This window comes from Papio anubis, chromosome 9 (genome assembly GCF_008728515.1).
Source record: "Papio anubis isolate 15944 chromosome 9, Panubis1.0, whole genome shotgun sequence".
Lineage (NCBI taxonomy): Eukaryota > Metazoa > Chordata > Mammalia > Primates > Cercopithecidae > Papio > Papio anubis.
The window spans coordinates 45,258,819-45,272,180 of record NC_044984.1 but is presented as its reverse complement, the minus strand read 5'-3'; the positions used below and the strand labels follow the sequence as shown (position 1 = coordinate 45,272,180).

The 13,362-nt window shown below is 42.7% G+C and overlaps 1 protein-coding gene across 12 annotated transcripts in view; it reads right to left on the bottom strand.

Annotated features, from left to right (window-relative positions):
- Positions 1–13,362, bottom strand: part of LARP4 (La ribonucleoprotein 4) — an 83,878-nt gene that overhangs the window by 52,420 nt on the left and 18,096 nt on the right. For 10 of the 12 annotated variants that reach the window (XM_017945866.3, XM_009180726.3, XM_009180727.3 and 7 more), the window contains 3 exons: positions 3,582–3,729; positions 2,269–2,424; positions 535–610 (listed from right to left, as the gene is read on the bottom strand). In XM_017945866.3, the coding sequence (XP_017801355.1) occupies positions 535–610; positions 2,269–2,424; positions 3,582–3,729 (380 nt within the window). The remainder of the gene's footprint in view (positions 1–534; positions 611–2,268; positions 2,425–3,581; positions 3,730–13,362) is intronic. The other 2 variants (XM_009180729.4, XM_003906366.4) reach the window with 1 other exon arrangement.

Sequence of the window (13,362 nt, the reverse complement as noted above, 5' to 3'; positions counted from 1 at the left end):
GACAAGGTTTCTCCATGTTGGTAAGGCAGGTCTCTAACTCCCGGCTTCAGGTGATCCAGCCACCGAAGTCTCCCAAAGTGCTGGGAGTACAGGAGTGAGCCATGGTGCCTGGCCCTACACTTTTAAATCTAGATAAAGGGCTGAGCGTGGTGCCACACGCCTGTAATCCCAACACTTTGGGAGGCAGAGGAGGGCGGGTCACATGAAGTTGCAAGTTTGAGACCAGCCTGGCCAAGATGGTGAAACCTCGTCTCTACTAAAAATACAAATATTAGCTGGGCATGGTGGCCACACGTCCGTAATCCCAGCTACTCTGGAGGCTGACGCACGAGAATCTCTTGAACCCGGGAGGTGGAGGCTGCAGGTGAGCTAAGATCACACCACTGCACTCCAGTCTAGCGACAGCATGAGACTCTGTCTCAAGAAAATAAAAAATAAAAAAAACTAGTTAAATAATAATCACCATCCTCGTACTCTATTTCACACATATTTTACATCTACTAATCAAATTCAGTAAAGGGGAAATAGCAATACCGTGAAAAACAGAATTCTAATTGTTTCTTCAGACATTCTTTTAGGTCTTCTGTAGAAATTGCTGAATTGCTTTCTCCTGATGGTAGAAAAGGAGGGAAAAAAAGTTAATAGCATGTTAGCAGACGTGATAAATCTGACATACTGTTGTACTCAGAAGCCACAAAGTATCTACAATCAAAATTCACCACAAAGCTATTGTTTGAGAGAACCAGGGTCTCCCTTTGTTGCCCAGGCTAGAGTACAGTGGTGCGATCACAGCTTAGTACAGCCTCAACCTCCTGGGCTCAAATGATCCTCCCACTATAGCTTCTTGAGTAGCTAGGACCACAAACTTGTGCCACGATACCCAGCTAATTTTTTATTTTTATTTTTTTGTAGAGACAGGCTCTCATTATGTTGCCCGGACTGTTCTCAAACTCCTGGGCTCAAGCAATCCTCCTACCTTGGCCACAGGCGTAAGCCACTGTGGCTGGCCCAAACTGTATTTTTTATTATTTTTATAACTTGGATAGTTCAAAGTCTAACTAATTTCTCTCAACTTAGATATTCTTTCATCAGATACATTTCATATTAGTTTAAGAGTTATTTTTATCAAAAAATTAACAAAGCACAATACTAAAAGCACTTAAAGGCCGGGCATGGTGGCTCACGCCTGTAATCCCAGCACTTTGGGAGGCCAAGGAAGGTGGATTACTTGAGGTCAGGGATTGAGACCGGCCTGGCCAATGTGGTGGAACCCCATCTTTACTAAAAATACAAAATTAGCCGGGTGTGGTGGTGCGTGCCTGCAATCCCAGTGAGCCGAGATCACGCCACTGCACTCCGGCCTGGGCGACAGAGCGAGACTCCCTCTCAGTAACAATAAAAAACACCACCACCACGGCTGGGCGCGGTGGCTGACGCCTGTAATCCCAGCACTTTGGGAGGCCAAGGTGGGTGGATCACGAGGTCAGGAGATCGAGACCATCCTGGCTAACATGGTGAAACCCTGTCTCTACTAAAAAAAAAAAAAATACAAAAAATCAGCCAGGCATGGCGGTGCGCGTTTGTAGTCCCAGCTACTCAGGAGGCTGAGGCAGAAGAATGGCGTGAACCCGGGAGGCAGAGCTTGCAGTGAGCCGAGATCGCCCCACCGTACTCCAGCCTAGGTGACAGAGCGCAACTCCGTCTCAAAAAACAACAACAACAACAAAAACACCAACTGCCTGCCATATCACTTTAACTCTATGTTCAAAGTCGGCAGTTGTTTCTATATAGATATGTAAAAATTATTTTCAGACACAGTTTCACTCTGTCACCCAGGCTGGAGTACAGTGGCATGATCTTGGGATTACAGGTGCATGCCACCACGCCCAGCTAATTTTTTTTTTTTCCAGTATAAGACAGTGTTTCACCATGTTGACCAGGCTAGTTTCGAACCCCCGACCTCAAGAGATCTGCCCGCCTCGGCCTCCTAAAGTGCTGGGATTACAGGTGTGAGCCACCCTGCCTTTTTTCCTGTTATCTTTAATTTCACTTTCCTTTAATAGAACCCTCATAAACAATCTTTTAACATTACAAATGTCATGTTATCTGAAAACAATGTAACAATCAACTAACATTTCATTAACATAACCTTCTTTTCAAATAAGAAAATAATGCCAAAGGTTTATCAGAACAAGGATAAAGAGACCATGGGTAGGGGGGGTGTCCTGTACTGAATTCCCATTTTAACAATAAAACCATAAACTTTACCGGAAACATCATATATTTGGTAACTCAGATCTTCTGGTCCTAAAATCATCCCATCAGTTGATTCTTCAATGCCTGTAGTATTTCTTGTGGTTTCACAAGACGAAGAATACATTACTTCATATTCTTTACATGTATCTTCTGAGAGCTCTGCATTACCTGTATTAAAGAGAGACACTGAAAGTAAATGGGAATTATTTAAATTCTATTTTCAGGAACCCTGGTCAGTATGTCACCTATAAAAAGATTTTAAGGTATTCTACCAGTTCGGAGTACGTCCACATGGTTTTAAGCAAGAGTTATCATTCCAAGGGAGAAAGTTTTGACAATTACGGATAAACTAAAATGATTAACAATTGCTAAAACGTATATAGCATTATCTATGTATCAGACTACTCCAATTCACTTTATTCATTTAATTATCAGAAAATCCTGTGCTGTAATTAAGATTGCTTCTGTTTTACAGATGGAGGAAAAAAGCATAGAGAAATTAAGTTATTCACCCAAGGTCGAACAGTGAGTAAATAGCAGAGTCAATGATGGTAGATAAAAACTAATTTATAAATATCATTATTATAGACGGGTTGCATGCTGGACCCAAAGACACAGCTGCTACTTGAAATCAATGGCAATCTATTCATGTTAGGTATAAATGAGAATTATACACAAACCACATGTTAAACATAAATCCTGGATGCAGTATGTTTAAAGGAAAAACAAATTGATAAATATACTTAATCAAATAAACAAAGGATATATCCTGGCCAGGAATGGTGGCCCACACCTGTAATCCCAGCACTTTGGGAGGCCGAGGTGGGTGGATCACTTGAGGTCAGGAGTTCGAGACCAGCCTGGCCAACATGGAGAAACTCCATCTCTACTAAAAATACAAAAGTTCAGCCGGGCACGGTGGCTCACGCCTTTAATCCCAGCACTTTGGGAGGCCGAGGTAGGCGGATCACCTGAGGTCAGGAGTTCGAGACCGGCCTGGACAACATAGTAAAACTCCGCCTCTACTAAAAATACAAAAATTAGCCGGGTGTGGTAACCAGATGTGGGATTACAGGCATGAGACAAAGCCGGGCGCCTGTAATCCCAGCTACTCAGGAGGCTGAGGCAGGAGAATTGCTTGAACCTGGGGAGGCGGAGGTTGCAGTGAGCAAAGATCGTGCCACTGTACTCCAGCCTGGGTGACAGAGTGAGACTCTGTCTCAAAAAAAAAAAAAGGCGGGGGAATGTATCTCAAGTTCAGTAAACTTGCTTGGCCGTACATTTAACCAAACTGTGATTTTTATGACCAAATATTTAAGACTTACCCTCAGGATGAGCACCTGATATAGCTGCTGTTTCATGCCAAGAGCTTTCAGTTCCATGAGTTACTGGGGTGGCATCAGTATTTCCAGGAGCAATTTCTTGCCATACTTTGGCATTAGGATTTAAACCAGTTCCTTTAGATGTTACCTGCTAAATAATTGAAAGATCTATTTGTAAATTTTTAAAATCAGAGCATGAAAATTACAGATTTAGATAAAATCGCTTTTCCATTACTTAAAAGCGGGAGAGAAACCCAATAATTACATTTAACAAATAATAAATAATACTAAAGTTTGTGATCAACTTGAAAATTTGAAATATCTATATAAAATTTAGCTTCCTATATAATAAAAAATAGGTATCTCTAAATATTAAAACAGAAATACTGCCCAGGTGCAATGGCTCACACCTGTAATCCCAGCACTTTGGGAGGCTGAGGCAGGAGAATCCCATGAGCCCAGGAAGTTCGAGGCTACAGTGAGCTGTAAACACACCATCACACTCCAGCCTAGGTGACAGAGGAGACCCTGTCTCAGAAAAATAAATAAAAGAGAAATATTGCTTTACCCCAACCTACTTGCAAATGTCACAAAATTTAAATATTTACGTAACTTTTGAGACACTTGTGTATTTTTGCATCTACAGCAAATTTCTTAGTTATCTAATTTTCCAGATTATATATATTTATATTATAAAATATAAATATTTTATTGCCATCTAAGCTGTGACAGAGACTTTAGAGTCTGAACAATTCTATAACTAGAAATTGTATTGCGAGTTAAAAGCAGTGATATGCTTTATATTGGAATTTTTTTTCCATCTGTCCTGCAAGTGTATGTTCTTAATGTCCACAGCATGACTATTTTAAATAGTGCCATTTAAGGTACTCTCTTGAGGCAGGGCACGATGGCTCATTCCTATAATCCCAGCACTTTGGGAGGCCAAGGCGGGCGGATCGCTTGAGCGCATGAGTTCGAGACCAGCCAGGGCAACAAACACGGAGAAATGCTATCTCTACAAAAAATACAAAATTAGCCGGGCGTGTTGGTGGGCACCTGCAGTCCCAGCTACTCGGGATGCTGAGGTGGGAGAATGGCTTGAGCCTGGGAGAAAGGTTGCAATGAGCTGAGTAGCTGAGTTTGTACCACTGCACTTCAGCCTGGGAGACAGAGTGAGACTCCGTTTCAAAAAAAGAAAACACACACACACACACACACTCACTCACTCACACATACACACCAAACATAATGCCCTGTTCCATGCCTAGGTTCATTCATATCTTGAGAGCAGGGTCTGCGCCTTGAAATGGTGGTAGTAGTGAGAAGTATTTTATCACTTACACGCTTTAGAATTTCCAAGTGTAGGATAACAAGCATATACCTTTCAGTCATTTTTATTATTGTTTCAAAATTCTCTACAGAAAATACATCTGTTTTGTACCCACAGGAGAGTAGTACTCTTCCACTGCTCTGCCTTTGGTAGCCACTGATTTGAAGCTGAGTTGACTGGTGAATGTGATGTGGGCATTTACGTATCGCATAATTTGTGTGTTGGGGAGGGGGATAATCTATTTTAACGAAACTTGCTATTCATGTGTATGCCCTAACAAATAAACATTATAGCATAATAAAAGGTACAACTAAGCACTGTGGACTGGAGGTGGGATGCCTAGCCAGCAGCAAGCCCACCCTCATGTGCCATCTGAGGACCTGCAGAAAGGACAGTGGGAAGGAGACAGCAGCCTCAGCCCAGAGATCTCCCTATCCTCCTCCCTCAGGGGAGGGGGATCCTGACATTTGATCCTGACATTCAACCCTTCATGTCCTCCATGGTCAGGAAGATGGTTGGGTACAGCGGGTGGAGGTGAGGAGAAGGAGGTACAGAAGGGGACGCAATATGCGAGTAGAGAGATTCTAGAGAAGGGCAAACGAGGGTGGGTAACAATGGAATTAAACAGAAGAAGCCTCTATTTGTAACCCTGGAATCCGGCAGGGGAAGGAAGAGGAAATGGGCAAGGGAAGGTGGTAAAGAGAAGCTGAGGAGAAGGCAACTCACTTATTTCTCCCTGCCTCTGCTGAACAGTTCCACTCCTTTATGTTAATCCCATTCTGAGACAGGCCCAGAGAGGTTCCAGTGACAAACTAGTTTGTGTCCCGAGGCACAAATGGTCTAGGAAGTAAATTGCAGAGCTGGCAGGCAAAGCTAGGGTCCACCTCAGTAAGACTCAGCTCCTGGCTCCTAGAGAGCTTTGGCACTGATGCCATAGGTGACAATAAGAGAGATGATGAAGATGCCAAAGCCCAACTCTAAGGGTGATAAACTCAAGCTTTTTGGGTACAACATAATTTCTGAGTGATAGCAGAATAGAACTCTGAGTAGCTTGTGATAGCCAAGCTCTCCTGCCATGTCAACAGTATTTGACATTAAGCATTTTTCAATAGGAGAAAACGTATGTATTTACACACTTATTCTCTCCCTCTCTTTCCTCCATTCTGAGAATACCAGATACACGCCTACCCAAGAAGACGGCAAATGTTAAAGGTACAGCTCTCAGAAACAAACGATCAAACATTAAATCCCAATAAATACAAGGAGTACAACATTCATTTACTTATTTGAAAAGGATACAGTGAAAGGGCCATATACCTATTAGAAATACCCCTTACTCAAAGAGTTGCTATGTAGAGTAGTTATGTGACAAGATCATCATTTCAAGGTAGCTTTTTTTTTTTTTTTGAGACACTGCACTCGCCCAGGCTGGAGTGCAGTGGTGCAATCTTGGCTCACTGCAACCTCCCTGTCCTGGGTTCAAGCTATTCTCCTGCCTCAGCCTCCTGAGTAGCTGGGATTACAAGGGCCCGGCACCACGCTGGGCAAATTTTTGTGTTTTTAGTAGAGACAAGGTTTCACCATGTTAGTCAAGTTGGCCTCAAACCCCTGACCTCAGGTGATCCACCCTCCTCGGCCTCCCAAAGTGCTGGGATTACAGGCGGGAGCCACCGCACCCAGCCTCAAGGTAGTTTAATAATCTTCATCTAAACACACAATGATTGAGATGCTGGAGTCACTCCTGAATCCAAAAACAGCTCTAATATGAACTTTTTATTATTGTGTGATCTTGGCAAAATTTCTTAACTCTTCTGAGCCTCAATTTTGTTAACTGTAAATTGAAGTAAAACAATTTTTTTTTTTTTTTGAGAGACGGAGTCTCGCTCTGTCGCCCAGCTGGAGTGCAGTGGCCGGATCTCAGCTCATTGCAAGCTCCGCCTCCCTGGTCTACGCCATTCTCCTGCCTCAGCCTCCCGAGTAGCTGGGACTACAGGCGCCCGCCACCTCGCCCGGCTAGTTTTTTGTATTTTTTTAGTAGAGACGGGGTTTCACCGTGTTAGCCAGGCTGGTCTCAATCTCCTGACGTCATGATCCGCCCGTCTCAGCCTCCCAAAGTGCTGGGATTACAGGCTTGAGCCACCGCGCCCGGCCCGAGGTAAAACATTTTTATTTTTATTTTTACTATTTTTATAGACAGGGTCTACTCTGTCATCCAGGCTGGAGTACAGTGGTGTGCTCATAGCTCAGTGTAGCCTCAAACTCCGGGGTTCAAATGATGCTCTTGCCTCAACCTCCTAAGTAGCTAGGACTACAGGCCTGGAACACCATGCCCCACTAATTAAAAAAAAATTTTGGCAAAATTGGGTTTTCATTATGTTGCCCAGGCTAGTCTCAAACTCCTGGCCTCAATAGATCCTCTCAAACTCAGCCTCCCAAATCACTGGGATTACAGGCATGAGACACTACACTGGGTCAAGAAGTCCTTATTTTAAAAATTACATGGCTGGGTGCAGTGGCTCATGCCTGTAATTCCAGAACTTTGGGAGGCCAAGGCAGGTGGATCACCTGAGGTCAGGAGTTCGAGATGAGCCTGACCAACATGGTAAAACCCTGTCTCTGCTAAACAATACAAAAATTAGCTGGGTGTGGTGGCGGGCACCTGTAATCCCAGCTACTACTCAGGAGGCTGAGGCAGGAGAATCGCTTGAACCGAGGAGCTGAAGGTGCAGTAAGCCAAAATCACGTCATTGCACCCCAGCCTGGGTGACAAGAGCAAGACTCCGTCTTAAAAAACAAAAAAAAATTACAGGCCAGGCACACACTGGCTCACACCTGTTAACTCTAGCACTTTGGGAGGCTGAGGCAGGCGGATCATGAGGTCAGGAGATCGATATCAGCCTGGCCAATATGGCAAAAATCCCATCTCTACCAAAAATACAAACATTAGCCAGGCGTGGTGGTGTGCACCTGTAATCTCAGCTACTCTGGAGGCTGAGGCAGGAGAATCGCCTGAACCTTGTAGGCGGAGGTTGTGGTGAGCCGAGATTATGCCACTGCACTCCAGCCTGGGTGACAGAGCAAGACTCCGTCTCAAAAAAGAAAACACTGCATATGCTTTTTTATAAAGCATGTCAGTTTTGAATGGAAGGCAATTCTGCTGTCTCACCCTCAAAAGTATACTACACAAACACCGATGCATTCTATCAAAATCACTGCATAAGTGAAGTTAAATGTAAACTATGATGTCATAGAAAATTAGCTTTGAAGAAACATAAAATTACAAAAGATGACTACAGCATGCTATAAAACTGAAACCTAAAAAACCTAAAAAGACTAAGAAAATAAAAATTTTTTTAAAGTATAAATGCATGGACATAAATAGGAAAAATAAAGTACTATTTACATTTACTAGTTTGGCAAAGCCCCTAAGAATAATTTCCCAGCCGGGCGCCATGGCTCACGCCTGTAATCCCAACACTTTGGGAGGCTGAGGCGGGCGGATGACCTGATGTCAGGAGTTCAAGACCAGCCTGGCCAACATGACGAAACCCCATCACTACTAAACACATAAAAAAATTAGCCAAGCATGGTGGCGGGATTCCTCCTCGGGAGACTGAGGCGAGAGAATCGCTTGAACCCAGGAGTCAGAGGTTGCAGTGAGCCAAGACTGCCCCATGGCACTCCAGCCTGGGCAACAGAGGGGGACTCCATCTCAAAAAAAAAAAAAATAATAATGATGATAATATAATAATTTCCCAACTGGCACAGAGTTGGCGAAAATCCTTTTATGGAGACTATATAAAATGATTCAACTCATATTTCTACATATATTAGCATTATTTTTGAATGCTAAGAAATGCAAATAACCCTGTTTAAACAGATGAGGAATACAGGAAACGATATACTAAGTATTACACAGCAATCCAAAATTATAAAGATATCACATTAACGCATTTTATAAATCGGATGGGATACTAATATCACAAAGAAAAAACTGCTGTTTATTCAGCTATCACACACCAAATATTTTAAGATGTATCCCAATTTTCAAAGTTAAAATGTGCAAAAATATGCATCTTAGGGTTGATTACGTATGGAAATGTACAAAAACTGGAAAATGCTTTTACACACAAGAGTGGAAAAAACAGCTGTAACTGCCATAACAAAAGCAAAAGTGTTAAAACAATTCTGTGGGCTAGGCACTGTACAGAATGCTTTTTATGTGTCATCTCCCCTACTTTTTAAAACAATGTAGGCCGGCTGCGGTGGCTCAAGCCTGTAATCCTAGCACTTTGGGAGGCCAAGGCAGGCAGATCACTTGAGGTCAGGAGTGTGAGACCAACCTGTCCAACATGATGAAACCTTGTCTCTACCAAAAACAAAAAAATTAGCCAGTCGTGGTGGCGGGTGCCTGTAGTCCCAGCTACTCAGGAGGCTGAGGCAGGAGAATCACTTGAACCCGGGCGGCGGAGGTTGCAGTAAGCGGTGGTCACGCCACTGCACTCCAACCTGGGTGACAAAACAAGACTCCGTCTCAAAAACAAAACAAAACAACCAATGTAAGTATTAGTATCTCTCTTTTATAGATTATCCCATTATGAGAGGTACGGAGTAATAACAAACCCAATTAAAGACATAGAAAGATGAAATATGAAGGAAGGATTCAAACCCAAGGCAGCCTGACTCCAGAAACAAAGGATTAACCACACAATGATTACAATTGCAAGAAGTACCTAAGCATGTGGTTATAGGCTGGAAGAAAACATGATCTGCCACAGTAACTAGACCAGATTGGTTTTCTCCCCACTTACAAAACATTCTTTTTTTTTTTTTTTGTGATGGAGTCTTGCTCTGTTGCCCAGGCTGGAGTGCAGCGGCAAGATCTTGGCTCACTGCAATCTCAAGCGATTCTCCTGCCTCAGCCTTCCGAGAAACTGGGATTATAGGTGTGTGCCACCACGCCCAGCTAATTTTTGTATTTTTAGTAGAGACGGGATGTCACCATATTGTCAAGGCTGGTCTCGAACTCCTGACTTCTTGATCCTACTGCCCCAGCCTCCCAAAGTGCTGGGATTACAGGTGTCAGCCACCGCACCCAGCCTAAAACATTCTATTAAAATGCTGCTTTGAGTCATAAAAAAATACAAAATTTAAGATTATTGCTTCTATTACTGATTTTTTTCAAAACAAAGCATATTAAAGTACATTAAAAGCAGGCTGGGTACAGTGGCTCACGCCTGTAATCAAAGTACTTTGAGAGGCCAAGGCGGGCGGATCATGAGGTCAGGAGTTCGAGACCAGCTTGGCCAACATACAGTGAAACCCCGTCTCTGCTAAAAAAATACAAAAATTAGCTGGACGTGGTGGTGTGCACCTGTAGTCCCAATCACTTGGGAAGCTGAGGCAGTAGAATCGCTTGAACCTGGGAGGTGGAGGTTGCAGTGAGCCGAGATCACACCACTGCACTCCAGCCTGGGTGACAGAGAGAGACTCCATCTCTCCCCCCCAAAAAAAAAAAAAAAAAAAAAGCAAAGATTATTCTGTACCTTCAAATATATTAAATACATACTATTATTTTAGTTTTATACCAGTCAACATTTACTTAAATTTACATGAATGCTGACCATTTTCTTTGTTCATTATTCTTTCTTGCATCTCGGAGTTTTCTTTGAAATCATTTACCACCTACCCAAAGGATATCATTCAGAACTTCTTAGTAAAGTCTCTCAAGTTGTGCTTTCTCTGAAAATACATTTTTAACCATCCTTGCCATACACAGAATTCTCAATAGGCATATAACCCCTTTCAGGCACCTAAAAGACATCCTGTACTTTCTGGTTTATACGATGGCTAACAAGCAATCGGCCATCAGGTTAACTGCCATTCTTAATCTCTCTCTACTCTCTGATTTATTAATGAGGCTTTACAATCATTAAAAGTCTAAGTGCGAAATTGTTTTTTATTTGATATAACTGGGATCCGCAGAACTCCTGAAATATTTCATCAATTCTGTAAAATTCTCAGCCATTCTCTCCTAAAATATTCACTCTTCACCAACTGCTCTATTATTTCCTTCTGAAACTCCAATAAAATATATGCTACCTTGTCATCATGTTCCATGTATCAAGTTCTTTCCTATTTTCCATTTTGTTGTCTCTCTAGTTGCATTCTGAACAATTTCTTACGATCTTTCTTCCAGTTCGCCAATTTTCCCAAGTTTCTAACTTGCTGTTCAACTTGTGAAGTTTCTAAGCTCCCTTTTTATATTTTTCATTTCTTAAAGTTCCTTTTAGCTCTTTCCTCAAATCTATCTGATCAACTTTTTTGTTTCTGGCCCATCTTTTTTCTTCTTTTAAGCATATCAAACATTTTAATTGTGTAGTCTACACTTGATGATAATTCCAATATTTGTAATTTTGAGGGCTTAATTTTGTGACTTGTTTTTTCTGCTAAATCATGATCCTAATGACTTACATGCTTCATAATTTTACACTGTAAGGCCATTTTTCTTAGAACTTTGTAATAATTTTATCAAATATTACGTTTACATGGGCTTTTTTTAGACAGGGTCTCACTCTGTTGCCCAGGCTGGAGCACAGCGGCATGATCACAGCTCACTGCAGTCTCAAACTCCTGGGCTCAAGCAATCATCCCACCTCAGCCTGGTGACCAGCTAGGACTACAGGTTTGAGCCACCACGTGGATACGTTGTTTTTGTTTTTGTTGAGATGGGGTGTGGCTATGTTGTCTAGCCAGTCTTGAACTCCTGGTCTCAAAGGATCATCTCACCTTGGCCTCCGGAAGTGCTGGGATTATAGGTATGACCCACCACAACAGGCCTAAACTGGCTCTTAAGGAGATGATTTTACTTCTGCTAGATGTCTGCTAGGAAGACTACCAATCTGGACTAGATTTAAATTTTCAATTGGAGTTTTTTGGAAATAATAGGTAGTGCAAAATCTAGCAATACTCTGGTATCAAAGAGGATCTGTGGTTAGAATCATCAAAGACCTTTCCTGCACCAACCCAGAGCCAAAGCTAAAACTGTCAAGTGTGCTTTTCTCTGGGAAAGTTTGGTTTTTTTTTTCCTACCTTTTTTAAGACAGGGTCTCACTCTGTTGCCCAGGCTGGAGTACAGTGGCACCATCAAGGCTCACTGCAGCCTCAACCTCCAAGCTGAAACAATCCTCCAACTTCTCAACCTCCCAAGTACCTGGGATTACAGGTGCATGACACCATGCCCAGCTAATTTTTTTGTATTTTTTACAGAGACGGGGTTTTGTCATGTTGCCTAGGCTGGTCTTGAATGCCTGGGCTACAGTGATCCTCATGCATCAGCTTCCCAAAGTGCTGGGGCTACAGGCATAAACCACCATGTCCAGCCTCATTTGCTTTTTTACCAGCTTAAATCTCTGCTTTAAAAAAACTTTATATGTGTTCCATTAGCAATGGCTGACACTTGTAATCCCAGCACTTTCAGGGGCCAAGACGGGAGGACTGCTTGAAACCAGAAGTTCAAGTCCAGTTTAGCAACATAGGAAGACCCCATCTCTACAAAAAAGGTTAAAAACTTAGCCGGTGGTGGTACACATCTATAGTTCCGGTTACTTGGGAGGCTAAGGCTGGAGGATTGCTTGAGTCTGGGAGACTGAGGCTAGTGAGCCAAGATCACACCATTGTACTACAGCCTGGATGACAAAGTGGGACTGTCTCAAAAAACAAAACAAAAAGGGCCAGGCATGGTGACTCATGCCTTTAATCCCAACACTATGCGAGGCTGAGGCAGGCAAATTGCTTGAGCTCAGGAGTTCAAGACCAGCCTGGGCAACGTGGCAAAACCCTGTCTCTACAAAATACTTAAAAAATTAGCCAGACGTAGTGGCACATGCCTACTTGAGAGCTACTTGAGAGCCTGAGGCAAGAGGATCACTTGAGTCCAGGAGGTAAAGACTGAAAAGAGCCATGAGGTATTCTCAGAATAGCTCGTTCATTATATTTCAAGAAAGTAATACCAGTATTTTTTCTTAAAGCTAAATTAAAGAGTAATTCCAAAAACTGAGACAATTATGGTATAACAGGAAAAAAAAATTAACTTCATTCTGCCACCCAATCATTACGTAATCATTCTGCTTCTCTATCTTTAAGAGTATAACGCCTAGGCCAGGCACAGTGGCTCACGCCTGTAATCCCAGCACTTTGGGAGGCGAAGGTTGATGGACCCACTTGAGGTCAGGAGTTCGAGACCAGCCTGGCCAACATGGTGAAACACTGACACTTTTCAATAAAAATACAAAAATTAGGTCGGGCGCAGTGGCTCACACCTGTAATCCCCAACACTTTGGGAGACCAAGGCAGGTGGATCACCTGAGGTCAGGAGTTCAAGCCAGCCTGGCCAATGTGGTGAAACCCCATCTCTACTAAAAATACAAAAATTAGCCAGGCGTGGTGGTGGGT